At 33.8% G+C, this 25073-nt stretch overlaps 1 protein-coding gene across 4 annotated transcripts in view; it reads right to left on the reverse strand.

Moving 5' to 3' along the window:
• Positions 1-25073, reverse strand: part of trc (Serine/threonine-protein kinase tricornered) — a 145074-nt gene that overhangs the window by 91585 nt on the left and 28416 nt on the right. The window contains exon 1 of one of the 4 annotated variants that reach the window (XM_011062209.2): positions 18081-23897. The exons of 2 other annotated variants lie outside the window; for them this stretch is intronic. In XM_011062209.2, coding sequence (XP_011060511.1) covers positions 18081-18417 — 337 coding nt within the window. In that variant the 5' untranslated portion in view covers positions 18418-23897. Of the gene's footprint in view, positions 1-18080; positions 23898-25073 lie in introns of those variants that run through there. One more of the 4 variants, XM_011062210.2, reaches the window with a different exon arrangement.

Raw genomic sequence — 25073 nt, forward strand, 5'->3', positions numbered from 1 at the left:
GAAAGAACTTTTTTTATATCATAATATATAATATGTAAATCATACAGATATACATACACGTATTGCATAAAGATCAATTTTGATATTACAAATTTTTAACATTTTAATTAAACTGCGAGTTTTAATTGAATATTGTTCGTCATAAATGTTAGTTTCAAAATGCAGCGAACGATTTATGTGCTTATGTTAACTAGTCTCCAAGGCGTGGAGTAATTCAAATAAATAATTTTCGGCTCGTTACCAAGTCAGCTCGTTAGATGCCGGCAGGGTCACCGTTAGCTCAATTTCCGCGTGGCAGCACTACGAGCGTCTCGGTCTCGATTTTTATAGAGCTCACGAGTCGCGCCTATCAAACAGGGTTTACGTAAATCCGTCTGGAGAGAGAAGCAAAGCTATTGCAAACAACACACGTTCAAGATCCTACTTAGAATCTTGCAACTGCACCATTAATAACGAAATATATCCGATTAATTTCTATTTGCGTAACGTGATATTTACACTTTCTTTCTCCTTGGCGAGGTTTGGATTAGAAAAAGAATTATCGCATTATTTCGAATTAAATACGATTTTTACAGAGCTTATTTAATCATTTCTAACTCTTTCTCAACGAAAGACGATAACTGTTTCTCATCTAAATTGCAGACGAGTACGACGCTGTAATTTTGATCAGCATCGACCACTGTTTCAGAAAGCAAATAATTAAAAGCATTCTCTTAGCCTTAGAGTATCGAGCCTTTCTCTGCCTTACCTACAATATTAATGGACTCGTTCCGCGTTTCTCTCTCTTTCTGTCTCTCTCATGTGCACGTGACTCGTCTCGACGATATGTCCAGTATCGTTTGCTCTCTTCGGCGCACGACATGTACCTTCGACACTCACTCTTGTTCCCACGCGAGAAAGAGGCTTTTACTAAAACAGCATTATGTAGAAGAAGGTAGATAGAGAAGTGAACAGAATCTAGGAACTATCTATTCGATAGCAGTTACCCTTCTATATCTTAAAATAACTTGAAAAAAATCGCACTACAAGAACAGAACTTTACTATACTTTGCAACGTTATATCATGTATAGAATATTATATACAATACTCATTTTTTTATTCAGTTCTGACAGTTGTGAGAAAGTTAAAATCGCATCTTAATTCGATTTAATCAAAATCTAATTTATGCAAAAAGTACTTCAAATAAATGATTTATTTGAAACACTCAATTTTCTCTTAACGCATTTAAGTAAGGCAAATTCTTGCATAACTTGGAATTCTCTTAGTTAAAATAGTGAGATAATAGTAATTATGCCTGATTGATATTGCATGCTTGTTTTCAAGTAATGCACGACATGCCATTTACTACGCTGTTTAACATAGCTCATAGAATTGCAATTCATACTAAATAACGAACATTGAATGACGATAATATACGTGATGAGTTTCCGCGATTTTTGTTAACCGATACGTGCTAGACAGCATAGAAAAGTACCATAGCTATTAATTTCCTTTTTCGTAATGTTACGACAGCCTGTAATAAAGTTACTTTATCATCACTTTCGTAATATTAATTAACATTTAAAGGATCGAAGCCATTGAATCGACTGTCAACGAGTTTCGATGCGAAAACATTCGCTGCGATAAACAATCACACAATACGTGATAATAGATTCTTAAAATCATCATCAAACAAATTCAATAGGATAAACGATATCTGTAATAGTAATTGTTTAAAATAAAGATCATAAATATGTGTGCGCTAAGCAATAAATATAGTAATATATTTATAAATGCCTAAACAAAATGTGATATGTTACCGTAATAACGCGGTAATAATAAAAAAAGTTTTATCTCAAAAAAACTTTTAAATTATCCTAATGAAAATATCTAAGTTACAACAAATCTTTAAAAAGATAACTTTAGAAGTTATTATTTTAAGCAATTTTTAAACGCTCGTTATAGAAGTTTGTATAACTAAATAACTAAATACAAACTAAAAATGATCCCTTATAAAAGCAAAATGAAAAAACAAGAGATGGATAAAATTGTATTGCATTGTGTCACGTACGTCCTTTTTGGACAAACTCATTTGTAATTCCACTTACACACGGGCAGACGGCGCCCCGATTGTAGTTGGTCATTGCACTCACCTGAAACAAAATATGCAAAAGTCCAGTTAATAAAGTCCTGACCTGCATGAAACATTAATGAGGCTTGGCTGAGCTATCGGGGATCGATAGTAATCCGAGCTTATATATAGACGGACCAACGCATATAGAGAACTAAAATGCTCTTCCCATTAACTCGTCCCTCATCTCAACAGAAATCTATGAAATCAAGTTACTTTGTCTCACGAAGAGACAAAGTTTTAATTGCCAATAGAGAAGCAAGCCAATAATTCAATCAGGAACCGATTACAGATGCTACCTGATGGAAAAAGCAATAACTAGTACGGTTTAATCAGAAGCTCACTAAATTGCTTCCACGAGATCATTAGATAAGTGCAAAAACTTGTTACAAAGAAAGCGCCCGCATCTATTTTCATAATCAATTAGAAAAATTTTTAATTTACTTTAATAATTAACTAATTATTTTCTTATTATATCTTGTCTCTCTTTATCTCCTTTTTTAAGAAAAAAATAAATAAAGGAAAAAGTGTTCTTAATTTAAAATTACTTTTTTCAATAAGAATATTAAAAAAAATAGAAATAATATAATACGTTTCGCTCGTGCGCTTTCTTTTTTATCAAATCTAGAAATCTCAATCTTGTTTTTAACAAAACTGAAAATGTTTTACCCCAACTATCGCGTTAAGTAAGATATTCACATTACCGGTGTTCTTATCAATTATTATAAAGTACCGTTGTTGAAGGATAAAATCTTCACAAAGTTTATCTCTATCTTATGCAATGTTTTCACAGAATAGCTGAAATATATAATGAGCAGTAGGTTTTACTAAATCGCACGGAAATCTCGAGTCAGCATTGCGACGCACCGCATTTCCCACACGATTTCATTTGACGGGAGACGCACGCGTTATCCAGCGTTATTAGCATATTACTACATTAGCCGCGAGAGTGAGACGAAGGCCGGGGTTACATCGAGTGGGTGGACAAGCAGGCAAACGCGCGTACTGCTCATTGTTACGAACGCTATTGCGAAAATTACGTGTGCGCCATGGTTACCGCCTATGTTCGCGTCCAGTTGCCCGCTCGAGTGGAACCAACGAGCTCTTGGTAATCTTTGCTTGCTTAGTCGCTGGTATCTCCCGTCACTATAAGCTATCAGTAACACGATTATTCGCTGATGCGTCAATAAGAAGTCAAAAGAAATCAATATCTAAATGCAGTTATATCGCACGGATATTCTGCTCATGACATGCTCGCTTGTTTTAAATTTCATCCCCCTAGATCATTCTCCTCCGATAATATAGAGAAAGGTTAAAGGACAAAACATGTGAAACATCCCAATCAACATCAATTGAAACATCTATGTTGTAATTCCTTACACTTAATAACTTTGTAACTGTAATGTAACACCATGTGTTATATTACTTTTATATTGTTGGGTGCGAAATTATAACATAAATGTTGTTATTTTGAGTGCAGTGCTTCCTAAAACGAGAGACAATGTTTCATGTGAAGATTTGTTTCGAATTCTTTGAATGATTGAGCAAATGTTAATCACAAAAAATGTTATTACATCTGTCGTTGCAATTTTATGTAATTGGTATTAATTGGTGTTAATTGCTAGTATATTTATAATAAAAATTAATTTCTAGAATGACCAAAGCAAATCATTTCTTTCGAATTTTTCCTAAATTATACTAAGAAAAAAAATTTACTGCATCTTAGTATTTTTTTTTCAATAGTATAATATTAACTAAATATTTACTTACGGTAAATAAATATTTACTCAATAAAAAATGATAGTTAAATCAAATTAATGATATTTCTTGTGCCAAAAAAATAAATATAAGTCTACATTTAGCAAATATTTACTAAATGTAAACATACATTTGAATATTACTAACTAATTAATATTATTCACGAAAAAATAATTATTAAAATTTAATATCTTATTCAGATCGCAATGACCCAAAATATAATCTATTTTTATTGCCTCGAATTTCGTTATTTTCTTTAATAATATAGAGAAAGATTAAAGGATAAAATGTATGTGAAAAACATGTATTTCTTAACGACGTTGAACGCTTCGTACAAAGATTTCCCGAATCCCTTGAATGACAAATGTCGTAATGCAATTTCCGTTCGTACCCAAAATTAGACATTTCTTTGTGTCAACGAACGCGTTACGAAATGTATGGCATCGCGAACATTATCTCTTCCTCGCCAACAAGATGTACGTACGTGTGCACAATGAGCCGGCACGCCGTATTTTCCCGCGGGATGCACACATGCGAATCTGTCTCGTGCAATTAACAACAGTCGTATTCACATATTCTCAATGTATTCGCGTAGGTGGATGGGGGGGAGGGGGGTTACTCGTGAATCCATCTGCTATCGTTGAATAGCAGCCGCAGGAAGGCTCAAGCTTATTAATGGGAAGTTCCAAACACGCGATAATAGTTATCAGCAAGTCTAGCGTATGGAAAGTTCATCTCTTGAGGAATATCAAGTCCTAGCTAATAAGAACAATCTATCTGTATTATTTTTAAAAAGATTTAAATGTAAAATAATCTGTTTAAAACGTAGATCAATAAATATCAAAATTTTTAATTTTACTGCATAGTTAAATTTGTATGTTTATATATATATATATATATATATATATAAAGCGATAAAAATTCTCTGATAAAAGTTCAATTAAAAAATTATTAAAAAATTAGATCAAATTAAAAAAATAAATTTAAGTCTCTCTAGATAAATATATTTTATACGTAACAATATTAAATAAAACGTGAACATAGGAGAAAAAAATGTGTTGAGTATTATTGAATTAATATTGACATAAAATCTCTGGTTTGGCGGATTTAGAATTTTTGAGAGAGAAATATTTTTTTACAAACAATTTTTTAGAGGAATGACAAACAAGAATAAAATTCGACAAAATATATGCAGTGTCCGGACAAGGAATTCAGAAGACTATATATAATGCAAAAATTAGATACGCCCGACGCTACGGTATTTATTGCTTTGTTGCGCAACTACAGCACGAGCCACCTTCACTTCCTAGTGTTATGCAACACGCGTGTTTGTTCAGAGAGAAAATACTGGAGCGTAGTTTGTATCGGGATGAGGTTCCTGAAACTTGAAATTGACGGCAGTCTATTGCAGGATGCGCGTTATTACGCAATTCACCGATAAACTTTTAGGAATGATCTTTTATTCTTTACTTTTTTTTACTTTTATTTTATGTTAAATTTTTGTTTATTCTATAGCTGTAGTTAATTCAAAAACATATCAGAGATAGAGTTTGATTTAATCCATACATAACAGGTTATTTACAGATATATGCAATGTAATTATTTTGGATTACGTTACGTGTTACTTTCCAATAAAGTGAAAATTAAATAATATATTTGATATGCGCATATATAAATATATATATTGTATAATACACGAATGCAATCTTCGAACTATTAATATTTATTGAGAATAAACTTTATTATTAATTATATTATTCAATATCACGTAATATAAATATTAAATAATAATTTATTGGAAATGTATCGACAAGGAGAAAATTCGACAAGGAGGTTTTGTTGAAGAATCTAAAAAACTAGATATAAATCTGATAATAATTTTGTTAGTCCATCAAAATATTATGTACGCTCAAAATGGCTGCTAGAAAGTCAAAACATTTTGCAGTATTACTCATGCTTGAGATTCCTAATTATTTTGATAATCTAATAAAATTATTTTCAGATCTGTATCTATAAGCTAAATATTTAAGTACACTCCAACAAAAGTCTGCTTTCCGTGAATAAATAAAATAAATTCAATAAGAATTAAAGTAAAATATTCTTAAAAGAATTTGTAAATATCAATGATGCGATCAAATAAACAAGTCTTTTACTTTTTTCACAATATATGTTATTTTAAAAATTAAACGCAAATGAATTCTATGTGATCTCAGTATTATTATAATATGGCAGAAGATTGGCCAATGCTTACAGCAGTAATGTTAAACGTTCAATGTTTGTCCAATGTTTGTATCAGCTATAGATATGAATCAATCAGTTAGTCATCGCGACGAATAGCTCAATGTCACGACTTGATTGCTCACCTGACTTCGTCTCACAATCGGCCACCGGCGACAGTTTCCTCAATTCGCATTTCCGCGCCACCATTTTCGCGAGTGACGTTACATCCCGCGTACGTGATTTACGGTATAATCGTGCGACCACACGAAGCCGGTCTAACTCAGTTCCGCGGCTTAGCATCCCGTTATGAAATGCAACAGCCTGCGCCGTTAACGAGCGCGCATCATCACATTCGCGAATTTCCAGTCGTTCCGAAAGCGGACACGATTCTCCCTCCCCTGTAATCGGTAACGATATCTTTCGATGCAACGCAAGTGTTTCGTGACTTAATTGCATTTTATTGCACAAAAGTGATTATCGCAGAATAGCAATCATTAAACTTTGTACAATAGTGAATTAAGTGTCCATTTAAAATTTAACGATATCAATATACTAACAAAAGCTTAAATTAATATATACTAAAAAAAGTTTAAACTTTGCATACTCACTGAATACTAATAAAAGTTTTAAATATCTCCATTCAAAAGGCAATTTCTTATAAAGAATGAAATTTTCTTATAAAGAAGAGGTCCAAGGATTCATCAATATTGGGATGATGAAATCTATTTTTGAGAAATAAAGACATTTGCATTATATCCAATCGAAGCTCATAAATATTAAATAATTTTTTATTTTTTATAATTATATTATACGTAATTATTTATTTCAGTAAAAAGAATATTTAAGCATAATCATTATGAAGTATAAGGATATAGTTAACGTGTTGCAATAATATTCATAATGACGTAATATAGAACGCAACCAGCGAATCGTGCTCCTTAAAGATAATCGATATAAACTCGTGATATATCATAGCTAGATTCCGATTCATTTATTTGACTGCTAACTGACGCAAATAAGTTGGTTTCGTAACAACAGACTTACACGTTAAAAGATTATTTAATCATGTGACGTCGTAATTGCGAAATACGAGTACTTAGTTCTTCTTAATTTATTCTGATAATTTTCTATTCTAAAATTTAACATTTCTACTACGAAATTTTTTCTTATTTTTTAATTTATTCTATTCTCTCTCTCTCTCTGTAAAACAATAATAAAAAGTATCTAATATGTTAATACATAACGTAAAAAAATATAGAAAAAGTGCACACAATATGAAGAAAAACATAAAATGTTACATATAAAATATTCTAATTATATTATCTTTTAATGATAATAATTTAATTCTAAAAATTTAACGTCAATTAAACGTTAAGTGTTCTATTTTTCACAACTGACTGAAAAAAATGAATAAATAAAAATTATATATGTTAGAGATAAAATTCCCTCCATATCATTTCTCAATTTAACTGATAAAAACAACAGAATGTTTCTTCATGAGAATAAGAATCCCTCATTATTCGATTTATACATTTATGTTACATATGATATTTGATAAAAGAGCCGCCGTGAACGAGTTATTTCTGTTTCGCTGAGACACTCGGCATTGTGAGATTTACAGAGCAAATAATGGCAACCAGTGTCGACCCGTTATCCTTCCTTCGCGCCGTAACGAGAGACGGCGGTTTCGCAAACGGCCAGCGCACCATAAGAGCTCGCCTCGAGAGGCGCAACCTCGCGCGCGCGTACGTCGCACACGCGCGATGACAATGGACGCTTTGTTCGCGGCTTGGCGTTTACAGATTGCCAAAGTGGACTTCGCGACAGAGACAAGGAGTCGCCACGAATTACAAATAATAGTCGTTCACGCGTAATCCTTGACCTCGCGTGGGAGATTACGGAATATTTCCCTCGAATTTATTCCACGCGTAGAAAAATGTATATTAGTACATTGAGCGTTATTATAATGTTGACGGATATTTTCATTTTAAATCCGTTAGGAAAATATAATGTGTGAAAAACAGAGAAATATTTTTAAATCGAATTAATCTGTCAGAAAAAAATAAACAGTTAGATTTACCGTTTTTTTCACGAGTTTGTGTATGTTATTATTAATATACAGATATGTAGTAGTGATTTCATCATATTATTAAAATAGATTTCATTCACTAGTATTACGTATTTAATAATCATTAGCTTTGATAAAATGATTTACTCGTTTGCAGTTCTATGCGAGAGTTTCATAATACAAATCGATGTTAGGATATATTTACAAATTTATTTTTAATTTAAAAAATATAAATAACATGGGTATTAATTTTGTTTTAGAATATATAGATGCCTCCTCGATTATTAAAATTCGCGTAACCACATTGAAAAAAAGTCCGATAATAGATAATTAATAAATAAGTTAGTGAAATAATTTCGATCAAATGTTTGGTTAATATAACCAAAAATAATTTTACTTTTCTAAATATTTAGTAATTATTACAAAATATTAGTTATATTACGATATTTGGTAATATTAAATATTGTAAAAAATAAAATTATTTTTTGTTATTTTAACCAAACATTTGAAATTATTTCACTCAATTTGATAGCTATTATCAGATTCTTCTTTCGGTGCTATCCATTGTTTATAAATTAGAAATATAAAGTTAGCATATAGCCTTCCACTTTGAGAACGATATATGATAGTAACGGTCAGTGAATGAGGTCAGAGGATGAATTGCATTAAGCTTAAAACCTACGTCCCAAAGAGAATGGGTCATAAAAGTAACTGGTCTCTTGCGAACAGTTAGAGTAGCATATAGCTAGAGCAAGTAAATCAGTATAAGCGAGTCCTTAATCTTAATTCCATTTATTACTCAATTCAATTTGCCTGTAACGTTTTTTCAATACATTCTGTATGATTAATAGACTGTATCAAAAGATGGTATATCCGAGGATTTTCCCGTTGGATCTTTTCAATTTGCATTCAAAAAGTATGAAATTACGAGGCTTATGACGATTCTATATTGTCATCTTTTAAATCAAATGAAACTTTATTATTATTACGACCATTTCGTTTTTAAATTATTGGTTGTACGAGGTTGATTTGAGGATGCAGGTACATTCGAGAAATGGACACCTCGGCGCAATGAAGGATTAATTACAGGCAATTGCATCCTTTCGTTTCCACAATCACGTGAAAGTCTTAGAAGAGACCATCGGTTGTACTAATCTTCGCACGAAAATCGCGTTCGACGAGTTCGTCCTGGATTTCGAAAGCGTCGTTACGCGCACGTGCTTCGAAAATGATCGCGGTTTCGCTTTCTTGCTGAGTGTAAATCTTGGAAGGTGACGTCTCGTGACATGCATCGAACGTGACATGATGTAACCGCTCGATTTCCGCGTACTCCAATCGCGCAAAATGAGATTACAAACTGCAATTTTATTTATGAAGAGGTGTACATAATTTTAAATGCATTTTGTATTTATATTCCCCCCCCCCCACCCCCAGATAATATTTAAAATAAGTTATTATATCACTTTAAACAGTTTGGTGCAATTATTATTGATTTATCACTAGTGATCGCATTTTATTATTATATAATATTATACAATAATTAATAAATCGCAAGAAAAATGCGATTTTCCCGTTACATCTCAATTTACATAAAAAAAATGAATGAAAATACCGGAAGGAATGTTGCAACGATAATAATTGCGTTTTCCAGGGAAGAAGAAATAATTCTCGTTAAATAATTTTGCAACCGTCATACACGAACGAGGAAAAGAAACGACGTGGCGGAACGTCATTGTTCTGATCGAAAGGATTTTCAAGGAAATCCAGTTCGGCCTCGCGGAGACGAGCCAGCATGCATTTTCCTCGAGTTACATTAGTCACGCTCGCACGGGAGGCGGCAAATATCGTGAGCGTGCACGGAACGGATGTGTACGCGTGTTTCGTAGCGTCTACGTGCAGACTCGCGAGGAGGCAAACGTTTCGTTCGCCACGACAGTCGATGAATTCTTTCCCGGCACCTGCGTAATTTTCCTCCCGGTAGATTACGAGGCAATGACCCCTCTGCTCGGGGGCTCCGATAGCGGTTAGACGACTGCAGAAATAATCGAGTTGCGTCGTGTCACGTCGCGTCGCGTCGAGTCGCGTCCACGTTACGTGTTAACACCTCGTGCGGGCTTCGCTCACTTGTCGCTGGATTACCGCTGGATTACGGTAGAATTATTACGGAAGGAAAATCTTATACAATTTCGTTGAACGGCTATAGTGTTAACTTCGCTAAACCTGGACGATTCAAATGGGGGTAATAGCAGCCTAACATTTTTTGCGAATGGAACTAAAAGATTCTTTGTAAGTGTTATACTGAAAATTACTAAATCTTAATACATATTTTTTTTTATAGTACTAAGTAAACATTTGTTTATAATAAATATTTATTCAATAAAAGAACGATAGTTAAATCAAATTAATGGTTTTTATAAATAAATATATTATATATATATTTACATTTAAATATTTACTTCAAACTATTCAAATAAATATTTATTAAAATTTAGTGTTTTTTTTCAATGGACGAATATATACTTATATGTTATAATAAAATCTAATTATCTAATCATTTTATGATTTTTAATAAAAGCACAGAAATTAAACCTTTTCATACAATTTTACGGGAACAAAATATGAAACGAATACGTTAAATATTTACTTTAATTTATAACTATTTTGCAAACATATTAAGTGCTTTTTATAAAAATACGAAAATGAAATGTACTTCATTTGAAATTCTCCTATTACGTTCACCAATATACATAACCAGCGATTTTATAAAAATGCCAATTAATCACTTTCACTTCAAGAGTGTTCTAAAGCTGATGCCTTACACTGCGAATACCTCGACTAAAATTTAAAAAGAGGCCGATCTCTCCTCAATCCTATGTGAATATACACGTATCCTTTTTTAAAATCCAAATATACACGTAGCTTAATCATACAAAAGAGAAGATTCTAAAATCTGTAATAATATTGACCTATATTCAATCGAATTATTTTTAACATTTCATACGCGATTCTCTTCCAACAAAATTCTGCATTTGAAACCTTGTTCAAGAATTATTAGATTCTGTATGTTAATTTGAGATAGATGATATCTTTAAGAGAAGCTTTAATAGTCCGATAAATTAATTATGATTGAATCCGTCTCGGTCATCTCTAGCAACGAAAATCGAATCACTGTGCTCTCAAATCGTACGCGAGGCAAGTCGTGGCGATTCTACGCGACCTCACCTACACCTCTGTCTCGAATGTCGAATGAGCATGGAATGGCACAATACCGACAACGTGTCGTCGTTAAAAAGCCTTACATATACCGTATTTCTGTACGCTTACGCCGCAAAAGCGTCTGCGAATACGATTTGCCATACAAATCGGTCGCTCTCTCGCCAAAGTTCGCATGCATATACATGCACGCAATTCTTGTCGCGCAAACGACAGGTCTATCTACCGGGTGTGTCATCGGTTGGCGCGATACCAAAGTTTCGAAACGTTACGACACGACGACGAAAAGTTCGAAACGCTGCGACGTTAGCTTCGAAATATGTTACGGTCGCCCGTTTTAGCGCAGTCACAAGAAACCGCGAGAATTCTTTTTTTGTATTAATTTTTTAAAATTTAAATATTATCTGTACCTGTACTATTCATAAATTGATAAAATACTAACAGAACATATTGATTATTCTCAAATAACAGGAATCAATTATTTCTCACTTATTTTAGAATTATTTGATACGAAAAACTGTAATCTTACTAATTTCAAATCCCAGAATACACTAGATGACAAAAAAAAAATATATTTTCAATTAATTAAAAATAAATTCTACGTTGATATATAGAAATTTAACGATGATGCGAAATGCTTAACATTACAATTATATATACAGAATGTATTATTTTTCACGAATGTCTTCAGTTATTAATCGTTATAATTTCTATAAATGTATTAATATTTTTTAATGTCAATATGTCATGTCAGTTAAAATCCATCTTTGCGATGTGAAATTATTTCACATCCGAGGATAAACTGTTTTGCCGCAACAATTTGAATTGCAGGGGCTATGACAAGAATGCGATGAATAATTTCAAGATGTAATCCAATGGCCCATTTCAACGGCAAGGGGTCAGTCAAACCAATAGTCGGTCGACAGGTGCGAATGGCAGCCGACAGGTGACAATGTGCGGTCGACCTGTGAATCGAACGTGGAACGCGCTTTAATTACCTAGCCAGCCATTTCCGTTCGATCTGACAGTCGCCGCCTATATCCGGAGAGAGAGATACAAGTTTCCACAATACTGTCAATGTACGCGAGAAGATAAAAATATTTGTTCAAATATTAACCTCTCTCTCTCTCTCAACGCCGTATATATAATAAAATAACACTGATAATTTATTGAATTTTACAAATTTATATTCCGCGTAAAACTTCTAAAATTTATGCATCTACGCTGTTAAATATCAAAGGAACAATAATAATGTAATTTCTTAAGTTAAATAACATTTTGTTATTTTTAATTTTTATGTCTGTCAAAACAAATCAATTCATTTCTGTGATTGGATTGCTTGATTTCAAAATAAATAATGTCCATATTAACGTATACACTTAGTAAATAATAAATTAAACTCGAATCAATTTAATATATTTATTGAGTTAAATTGTTTAACTCCATTGTTGAGTTAAATTGTTTAACTCCATTGTGTTATAGCTAAATTAACGATATATTGAATAAGAGCAATGGCGACCTAGAAATGATTAAAAATAATTCAAATTGGATATAATTTGGCATCACTAAGAATTTAGCAGTGTAAGATGTGAAAATCTATAAATTGAGAAGCATGACGTAAAGCATAATAAGCATGATATAATTGCGTAAGTGGTGATTACGTGCAGATGTGCGTATTCTGCATAGTGTTATTTTAGTGAATATATTGAAAATCTAATTAAAGCCAATAACATTTTTCTTTTTCAAAATTATTCTTAGCGTGGAAAATATATTTTTATATACATTCTCATATATTTTTTGTATCAAAACAATTTTACATGATAAACAACTTTTTCAATTTTCTGACGTAAAAAATTTTTATCAACGAAAACAAACTTATCAAAATAAAAAACACTTTAAAAATAACTAATCAAAGTCATATTACTCATAAATCAAAGACAGATCTGCGAGATATTTCAGTTGGTTCAGACCATTCTGTACACTCTTTTGCGTCAAAAAGCCAAAGAATAGTTCCGTAAAGCACGTCTGACCGCAGCCTACTTTTAACGCATAGCAATCTTCGTCGCGGGCGTCGGCTAGCGTGAAGATCCTACAATTCCATCCAGCAGAACACAATCCTGTTCCGATCTTCTCGAGGAAGACTTGCCCACCTGCCCACTTCGCGATGCGACGCGACACATACCGACTTTATGCGTCTTTCTTCACGCGAAAAGGACAGAATGCCAATTATTATTGCAAATGCTGATGGCAGTACGGCCTGGTTTTACCGTCAAGTTTAATGTTTATTTATTGAGTTCACGGTTCATCCTCTTTCCGGCCCAGTTATCGCGCTCTGCCGTTCATGCCATGTCGCGAGAGAACGCCAATCTCGGGAATGTCGTGGCGTAATAAGAAAGAGATTAAGAATATATGATATTTATATTTTGCACATAGAAAAAATTAGATTTATATTTTGTTTGAAATAATATATATACATCAAAATCTGCCATTATTCGATTATAATAATATTATATGATGCTTAATTTCCAATATTATCCAAAAATCTTGCGTTTCACAAGATTAGAAATTTATGAATGTTTTTCTAACATACAATATTTTCTAATAGTTATTTTTTAATAGAATCCTATACAAGCGATGTGATTAACTTATATGTTTTTATATTAGTAATTAAATGATTGAAATGGATTAGGATATCTAAGTAACAAAAATATCAATTTTATTTTTAATAAATGTACGGTTTTTTTCTCAGTGTATATAATACGCGACGCTCAATAGACTATTATCTAACGGAGAAAGTGTCACTCTCCAAATACAGAAATTCCTGTTGCATTTTAATAAACGATGATAGAGTTTATCGACCCTGTTGTTATTGCGACATTCGAAATTACTTGGTTTATTCGCCTCGTTGTTGTAACTTACACGTGTGGGTTGACTTATCGAATCCTGCTCCGCAATCGTACGATTTGTGTTTCGTCACGTGTACGACCCACTTGCGCTATGAAATACGCGCCAGAGCGAGAACATCCTGGAATAGCAATTTTCAACCGCCAATTTGTGAAGGTGGATTTACATCGAAAGGCAAAATCCTAGATTAATTACAAGGAAATTTGTGCTGTTTAAGTAGCCGTAAAAATTAATTCAACGATCACTTTGTTATATTTACTTGAAAAATACCTCAATTTCAAGATAGAATTATTGGGAACAAAATAAATGCACTAAAAGTATTATATATGAAATCTTATATCATTTATATATATATATATATATATATATATGTACATACGTATATATTTATTTGACTAAATTAAATAAACATGTTACTTCAGGAAAAAATTTCAAAATTGAAAAGTTATTTTGAAATAAAAATTGCAAATTTTATCAGGCTCTCAAGTATCGGCAATTATTCGTAATTATAAATTCGACCCTAATTTTCGAAAGTGCTCAACGAAGCGCGCAGTAAAATCAATGCAAAGCCTCAAATGTGGTACGTGTGCTGTACGTGTATTCAGTTCCGCCCGAGAAAACAACGCTTGTGCGAATTTTAATGCCTCTGGTGATAGAGTCGGTGGGTAAAGTCCTCATATAATTTTACGCTTTGTCGATAAAATTTAATTAGATTTCTTTTGCCATCCAGTGGAACTTCTGAATAACATGCCGCGCGTTAGATATACGATATCAATTATTATTTCCCACTATATAAACGTGAAACACTTGTTAATGCGCCGTTAGACATTCGATTTAGATTTCACAGAAAATTATACTACCACATGCAATTTCTCAGAACTGAAGTTAAACCAGCGTGAACATAAACACACAGATTTGAAGTTAAACACACTGAACTGAGAGAAAGGATTTTGTTAATTTAACCAGTATTTTTAACAAATAATTTAGTGACGACAAATTATTGTTTTAATTCATTGTGATTGATGTTAGTCTGCTATTTTAACTAATTATTAGTAATAGAAGCATTTTATGTAAAACCTAATAACCTATTTTTTGATAGACTGATTTGTTAGAAATATTCATTATTTTGATTTATATTGTAAATCATGCATTATTTGTTACATTAGCAAATAATGAGAAATTATTCGCAATGGTAACTAATCGACCAAACCATCATATTTGTTATTCCTTTTTTGTTTTTATAACAAACTCGTTTTTCTCAGTGAACATGTAATGAGAAAAGAAAATACAAGAAATCAGAATTTATTTTAGAAAATTCGAAAAATATAATAAATTAGGGTTTTCATCTATATCAATTTTCTATTTTGCGAAATATGAGGAGATCTCTAATGAATTAGACACACTGAATAAAATGTCTAGTTGAATTAATTGGAATTCTAGAATTGAAATAGACAAATCAAAAGTAGTGTTCTGATGTACCAAATTGTATAATTGAAATAACAGGAATTCTAATTGATCATCAATGATTAATCAGAATCTTCTGATCTATTTTCAACCAGACATTTTTCTCAGTGTACTGATCTGATGGACATGCTTAATAAAAGACTGAAAATAATGTATCATTATTTCGGCAATGAATAATAATGAATTTTTGACAGAAAGCATGAGATGATTCGTGTCATATAACTGTTATAATGAGACAAAAAAGTACACACATAGGGATCCATCAAATCTCGGTATAGATTTATAAGATTCAAACACCTGGTATATCGCGCTACGTGAAACCTGTTCAGCCAAAGTACTCATTTGTCACTCGGTTTAGATCTGCCGGTTTCTTTGTTCGATGCCATATGGACGGGACGACATCAGCCGCGCGCGCACATATTATGAAAAGCAGAAATCTGTATAAGAGAAGAACCGTTAACGCGCCGCACTGCACTATACATACGCGCGCAAGTATACATACATATAAATGCGTATACACGCGCTTCTCCTCAATTACCCATTACTACTACGAGTGCGTATTCACCTCGCGCGAACACGTTCTTTTTATTAACGGCAACTACCGCGCACACATATGATGCACCTGCGATGACTAACAGTAACACGTGGATGGGAAAGAGAACGAGAGAGAGAGAGAGAGAGAGAGAGAGAGAGAGAGAGAGAGAGAGAGAGAGAGAGGATGATTGAGCTCGATTTACTCGAATTGAGACAATCGCGAGGGCATGAGTTGCTCTACCAGTTTGCCACGAATCTTGTGTGTAAAGGGTTCTCTACATACAAGTCGTAGACGGTCATCGTGGAGTCTTAAGTCGTAGGAAACTGACTGAATTCTAATCGAGTAATCTTCTTATATTTGATTGTGATTAGTTGGTTTTCGACGACTGAAGACTCCATCCGTCTATGACTTCTATGTAGAGGATCCTTGTCATTGTCTTCGATTAAGATACGTCGCATTTAATAATTTCCAAAGATAATGTCAAAGATAACGTGTGTGTTGTACGTTATTAATTGTATTAATAATCCCGCATCTTTCGTATGTACAGGAAGATTAAACGAAGGAATAAGAAAAAAAAGAGAATTAATATCGTGCTCTCCTAAATTAATAGTAATTTTTTAAATTACTATTTTTACCGACAAAAACAGAAATATATTTTTAAAAATAGGAAAAAATCAAAAATCGAAAATTCGGAAACTAAATATACTTAACTTTCGTTCTAGTATTTAAACAAAATTATTTAATTTGACTGAATTTTTGTATGTATTATAATAATATTTACACTAAAAATATTTAACACGAATAAATAAAGAAGGTCATATTTAATCAAAGCAGATCTTATTGTTAGTACTTAACAATACTTCTGTGTAAATTTTTACAATTTCCAGTTTAAACTGCGCACCGATTATTATTTGTCAATCTTGAAATATAATTCTAGATTAAAATTGCATTGTAAAATTTATAATGTGTCAAGTTATATCCAATTTGAATTATTTTTAATCATTTCTATAGGCCATCATTGTTGCTACTCCATACCATGTTTTATTAATTAAAGTAAACTAAAACTACAGAATTAAATCAAATAAAATTATAGATTTAACTCAAGAAAATGTATTAAATTTGACTAAAATTTAATTTATTATTTAATACGCATACGTGGACATTATTAAATTTGAAACTAATCATAGAAATGAATTCATTTATATTTTAACATATATGAAAGTTAACAATAACAAAATGTTATTTAACTTAAGAAATTAGGTCATCATTACTCTTATGATCTAACAGTGGAGTACGTAAATTAAATTGATAAACAATTTAATATTACTGATGCTAATCTTTAAAACAATGTAAAGAATTTATTGCAAAAAAGTATTTAAGAATCACGATAATCGGTAATACTATAATTTATTCTTTTCATCGAACATCGATATTTACTTAAGTAGCATAGATAATGACAAGGCATTACGTGTCATTTTCAATTCTTTGGATCCGTTTTTATTAATTCCATTATTATTTAAATATTTTCGTTTTCAAACATTCAATAAAATTATAACTTCAGTATTATATAAAAAATATTGCAAAAAATGTTTGATCACAAACGAATCTTACATAATATCATTACTACTTAAAATTAAATTTAATATAAAAAATTTGTGACGAATGATAATTCTATTTTTAGATTTGAATATTTAGACATCTGTGTTCCAAAATTCTAATCGTTGTTACAAAAACAAGAATGATTTAAATAATCTTTGTAAGAAAAAGAATATTGTCGTGAATACTCTTTCCATAATTAACTTTTTACCTGTCTTGCCCATCGGTGGTTGTCCTAATCTACTGAACCACCTGAAGAATCTTCTGGCCGTCGTGGCCGCTGGTGGTCTGCAGCCATCTAAAATAACCACGCCATTGTTGTTATTATTATTGTTGTTGTGAGATCCTCCACGATCCGGCGGTGCCGTCCTGCTGTAGGGCGACATCCAGGCCGTCGTCGTGCTCTGTATGGTGGCACCCTTGACGGTGGTGATGGAACTGGTTATCTTGGCGCCCGGGTGGGGCACCCAGTCTTCCGAAGCGACCGGCATTTGTCTCGTCTTCTCGTCAGACGAGTCGAAGACGAAGCCGCAGAATACGAAGGTCATTCAAAGTTGCTTGCCGCCCTGCCGCACTAATAATAATTAAAGCCCTCTCTTCCGGAGGAGGGAGAGGAATTCCCGAATTCCTCTGCTTCTTGCCTTTGAGAACTCTTTAACAATTTTCTCGCATCGATTGTGTGAACGTTGCGATAAGACGTTGTTATAAGTCTTGCGATCCGAAAATTCTCTTGAGTCGAAAAAATTCTTTCAAAATATCGAAACTCTCTCTCTCTCGTACCTGCGAGTTCGATGTGGCGGTTTACAGAACTGATATTTAAAACGAGGTTAACATCAAGCTTTTGAATTTTCGTAGCGAATACGTTCGCGTTGCTTTGAACCGCGATTCGTCTCGACTGACCGCTCTCGCGATTTATTGTCTGTTCGCTCCGAATCTCAAATCCCTTATCAACGACGACCAAATGTTATCGCTGTCGCGTACGTCAGCTGGTCTTACGTAAGGACAGACACTTTAATTGATTCGAGCGCGCTGCGCTCGCCACGTGCTCTCCCTTCAACTTGTTGCGCATTTAACGCACCCGGTGCTCCGAAATCGATCGGGACTCCGAAACGTGAAAGGACGTAGTGTCGGTACTTAAATCCTTGCTCTCGATCCCAAAGACATGTAGTGAGATTCCGTTCTCTGGATAATCCAGTAGAAGCGGTTTCAACGGAATCGACTATGAGACGACGGTTCACTTGTTGAGCTTACGAGACACAGCTTGGTGGGACTTTCACGAAGGACTTCCCCGGTGGTTCTCCAATTAATCCAGGATCTTTCTATCACGAAGTTAAGTCTCCTTAGAACGGAGAATTCTCCGTTAATCGAGAAGAAATTATTACACGTCGGCTATAAGATTTTATTATTTGGTACGTTACAAGGTACTCCGTTTTCAGAGGTTGCAGCCTCACAAAGTAATACTAAGATCTGTTTTTTTTTATTCCTTTCTAAATCACACTAAATCGCACTAAAACTCTTTCTCTTTTCGCCAAATATCCAACATACATTAATCTCACTTCAAGTTCCAAAAATGTATACTTCTTCAGCTACAGACTTATTGACTCCATTCATCGTGAAAACTCACATTACCACGTTTACCACGACATGTCTCGTACCGTCGAATACTCGTCTATACTACGTGTGGCGTGACCACGACGTCGTTGCGCAGCACGCTATTACAGAACACTTGGAGGTCGAGGTTAGATATATATAATTTCTTTTTCTTTCTCCTCTCTCTTTCTCTCTTTCTCTCTATCACCGGCCGGTCGTGCTCGGTCGATCACGCAGCTCCCTCATTACTTGCGCATCGCCGCGCTGCGGAGAACTATCATCGCCGTGCGCAGTTCATTCGCCCTGAACGCGAGCAGACGACTCCGGATTCCGACAACTTCGGACAACGACGGTTACGATATGGTCGTTCGCTCAGCCCGCTGCGTCTTTCTTTTTCTCCTTTTCTCTCTCTCTCTCTCTCTCTCTCTCTCTCTCTCTTTCTTACGACGAGGACGAAGGACGAACAGATCGCCGTGGAATTTCACTGTACACGTCTCCACGATGAGGAACCAGTCACGATCGTATCACGTCACTGATAGCTGACAAAATCGAAATCACACTCGCGAAAAAACACGCTTCTAACCCATCCTGAAAAGAAGACACGGATTGCGCAACTCTCGGAGGACACCTTCTTCTCGCCTCGTACTCCACTCAGGATTCACCCGCGTGCACGCCGCGCGCGCGCGCGCGCGTACAAACGAAGACGACTACGAGAAGACCGGAATCTCCTCGCTCGGATACGCTCCTCGAGGGCTCACGATAGACTCCGCGCAGCCAAACGCTGCTTCTCTCAACGCTCGTTAACGTACCACCTCGTCGTGACTCTCTTTCCACCACCTCGCCACTGTACGGAACACGACCGTGGTACGACTCGCGCGTTGCTCGTAGAAGACTGCCGCTAATTCCCCCACTGGCTTTCTTGCGGCTGCCCCGCTCCACGACACGCACACCCGCGCGCGACCATAACTTACCACCACCACTATTCGCCACCACTACCTGCGCGACCGCTACCACACTACTCGCTTACCACGTCACGCACGAGGCTGCGTAAAGGCCCTATTACGTCGCACACGTTGGAGACTCGATTCAAAATTGGTCCTATGCTTGTTTCTACCAACGTAGATTAACGTAAATCATCTCAGTTCGACTTACTCTCCTTTTTTTTTATTCATACAACTAGAAGAAAATAGTTTGTTGAACCGAGATTAAAATTAAACTACATTGGTAGAAGCGAGCACTGGACTGGTTTAGAGCTCGAACTTATTTTAAGACCCAGTTTTTTATTATCTGGTTAAATTGTTGTTTGGACGTAACTTTACTTAACTTGATAATAATGTAAAAAATTGTGTTTTATTAGTTAAGATTAATTATAGCTAGAAAAATATAATTTTTACATTTACTTTTAATTAAGCCTAACCAGAAGTTAACCAGAAAATGAAAAACGTGGCTTTAAGTAATATCATAAGATGTTAATATAGTTCTCTGATTGATTGATGACATCTGTACTGAAGATAATCTTACCATCCTAAAATCGGTTAGTTTCATAAATAAACAAATCTCACGAATCTATACGAATATCGAAATCGGAATCGTATACAAATATCACGAACAAGTATCAGTCGATCTTCGTTTGTAATCGTGTGACACATTTAATGTTTATTTCTAGCAATGTTATAGATTAACTTTAACCTGAGAATCACTGAAAAAAATAGTTTAACAACAACTATCAAATATTGAGTAAAATTTTTGTATTTTGATTTTTTTGAATTTTCTTGCTAATTTCTATATTTAAGAGTGAGAGCGTGAAACGGCCTTAATCGTTTCTTTATCTTACTACTCCTTCCTATCGTCTTGCTCTGTCTGCCTACAAGCCTGTATCTTCATCTCTTTTCTATCCGTGACTAGACCGGTCTTTCGTGAATACACGCGTGGTATACACAACCAAGCATGCCTAATACTTCTCTCTACAACACTACACGATGCCGTACGTTTGTTGGACGATGCCAGGTCGGCAGGTCGGCAGGTTCGTCGTTCACGGATCTTTTTCGAATCTCTCATAGAAATATTTTCAGAAACGTAATAATCTATATATCCGTAACTGAAAAATATACAAGGAAAACTAAAAAAAAAAAGTAAATAAACACAGAAATATAAATATTAATAATAAATGAAAAAAACGAAAATTCTAGCTTATTTTCTCTTATATCTGTATTTATCTATTTAATAAAAGAATTTACTATTCAATAAAAAAAAAGGAGTTGATTTTATTAAAAGAATTTTTTGTACTTTCCAAAAAGATACAGGCGAGACGATGGAACGGAGATCACTATTCGAGACGTGTATCTGCTTCACATTGGATATCGCGTGCATATATATTGTGCAGGACACGAGAGAAGCGTAGGCGGTGCAGTGCAAGTACACGCATATGTGTACGTGAATACACGTCGAGCCAAAGAGGAGGGACCGAGAGATCAGGCCCACCGTGACTGACAGAGAGTTGCTCTCTCGCACATATGTTCGTGTATGCACGGCACGTATACGTGTGCGTGTGCACGACTCGACTGCATCCCCACTTTGTACGATGCACCGAGGTGGTTTTACCTGCGTGCCGTAATCGTACAGTCTCGTCGCGCCATGTTCGAAAGTTTCTAAGCTCTTTTGACCCTGTCACGCACCCTGCGAGATCACGCATGAGAGATTCAATCGAGTGACGAAAATATATTTAACAATAGACAACTTCTTTTCTTTAATTTCGAACGTATCACAGTGAATGATCAAATTATTAAAGCTACAGTTTGAAGAATGTACTTTTTAAATCTCAATCAGTGAAATACAATTGAAAAAGAAAGGGAGTTTGAGTATTAGATAATTAAAATACCGTTATTTACGTCAATTCCAATATCATATACATTGAATTTATACACTAAAGCTAAGTTAGATTCATGTTTCATTGATTTTTTAGTTGAATTTCCCACTGTGAATTCACTAATTTTCAGTGGTATACTTGGGATTGCTATTAGTGATTCCTTGATTCAGATTTAGAAAGTGTTTTTTGAATTTAAGTAGAAATAAAATAAGTATAAAGCACACATAATTTTTAATAGACGATTGTGTACAAAAATACACTAAAAAAGTAAACTTAGTTTATGTAATTATAAATCATAAAGTAAAAGATCAGTCAAGAATTTTAATTTTTTTTCATAATGAGAGATAGTGTTATTTATAATGATGCCGAAGGTATATTTAAAATTTGTAAACATCAATATTTTATTTTAAAAAATAATAACAATACAGAATAATTGTTTTTTCATTTAAAATTAATTATTTTAACCCAAAGTTAATTTGTGCAGATAATTCTTGAGATTCTCCAATAAGAATCTGGATACAAACCGCAATTTTGTATACAAGATAGTAATTTTAACAATAATCTACAGAAGAGACATTATATATTTACTATTTTTTTTCTTCTTCATATTGTTCTATTTTTTTCTTATTTCTCTCTCTCTCTCTCTCTCTCTTTCTCTCTCTTTCTCTCAGGAAATGTTAAAATAGCAGACCAATCAAAAGTGGCTTTCTCAAGTCCAGACTCTTATTAGAGGATTTTTATAAGTGTATAATTTAATCTCTAATAATTTAATCACTCACTGTAGATCTAACGTTTTCAGTTCCAGTATGTTGACTTTTCGATTCTTCGTTTTATCTTCCAGTGAATAACCACTCGACAGATGAAACGCCATGCAATAGCGCGAACGTTTCCTCCCTGGTTCGCTGAGATCGAAATGCGATTCATATTCAACGTTATCGACCTTTATTGTATCCTCGATATTTTCTACGAGGTCCAATTTATCGGCGCTCCAAGAGCGTGACGTTCACGCGCGTTGACCACGTCCGCGTTCTCAGAACCGGTCAATTGATTCGCTGATAAGTCTAAACAGCGATTCGACATATACGATCGATAAGTGATCGCTCGGGCAGCGTATGCTGGTTGCTAACGAAGGAAAACAGGGAAGAGAACAACGCGCGGGATGCGAAAGGAAGGAATGAAGATAGACAGGAAGATAATAGAGTAAAATAGAACAGGAATCTATTCTAGACTTCCCAGACAAAAACAAAGTTTTCAGAATAACTCGTAAGATTGAAGCGCATCAAATCGACGCGAATTAGTACATGAAGAAAAATATTACAATTGTGTGAAATATTACACGGAAAGAACGATTTTGTTGAAAGTTCTGCTGAAAGTTTTGCTGGATATACAGACCTAAAAATAATTTTGTTGAACCGTTAAAATAATTATGCTGGAAACTAAAAAAATGACGAGCGAAAAATGTTGCTGCACCGTAAAAAATATTCTAGCCACCGGTTTGGGTTTCCCAGTAAAATTATTTTTATCGTTCAACAAAATTATTTTCAGATCCGTATCCAGCAAAAATTTTATGCTTTCAACAAAATCGTTTTTTCCGCGTAGATTCTGGTAACCGAACAATAAAATATTGCAATTTAAATAAGATTACAAAGAATTTAAGAATTTAACAAAAAAAGAATATAAAATATATAAATGAGCAAAAACGTAAAACTATTAATGTAATATTAATTAAAGGTTATGTAATGTTTTTTACTAATGCTTTAATTACTAATGCGTGCAAAAATGCACATATATGTATAGAGAAAGAGAAGAATAAGGAAGAGGAAAGCGAGAGGAATTCATTTTTCCTCGGTAATTTTTTTCTTTCGCATACTATTGACAAACAGGTGAACGTCGCATTCTCGTTAAAAATGGAAAGTCGAGGCAATTATTATTCGGACGAGCGGCGTAACAGAGCCCGTTCCAAAGGCGAAGTAAAAACAGAAAGCGTGTCCGCGCGTGAGCGCGAACGCAGCAAGACTTCACGCCCGTATGTGATGGCATTTATGTCCATCGTTTCTGCAGACAAGATATGCTACAGAGGGTTTTGGATACAGAGACGCACGTAAGCGACACGTTGAACGTCACGTTACCGCAAATGCATACGAATTACGGTTACAAAGAGTTCTATTACGAGCGAATATTTCATGAAAATAAGAAGCGGAACGAGGGAAAATGCTATTTAGAATCTTATAGATCGACACGTGGATTTTTTAAGCTATAAAACATTGCTTCTCTCTTAATTACAATCCAATATACGTTAAAACGTAAAAAAATTTTTTTTATATGTATCTGTTTGTAAATACTATTTTAATTTTATGTTGAAATATTCTAAGAAAGAATAATTTTCGTTTATATAATTTTTTTTTACTAGGTTAATGATGTGATTTGCAATATATTATATAAAGAAATTGTTGGTTTTTAGTTTTATAAATTAATGTGTAAAAATTAAGGACGTGTTAAAATCTTGACTATTGCAACTTTTGATAACTCATATGGAATGAACATGTTCAAATGAACATGTCAATAAAGATAATAAAATAATAATGTATAATGAATAGATTACTAGAGGTAATGGTAAAATAATTTCCTTAAAAAAATAATTTTATAATAATTAAAATTATAGTCGAGTCTAATATAATTAAATATGCGTCATTCACAATTAATGTATAAACAGAGTTATAATAAATTTAATCATAGTCAGATATAAAG

Source organism: Acromyrmex echinatior, chromosome 11, assembly GCF_024713525.1.
Source record: "Acromyrmex echinatior isolate Ae372 chromosome 11, ASM2471352v2, whole genome shotgun sequence".
In the NCBI taxonomy this organism is placed as follows: Eukaryota; Metazoa; Arthropoda; class Insecta; order Hymenoptera; family Formicidae; genus Acromyrmex; species Acromyrmex echinatior.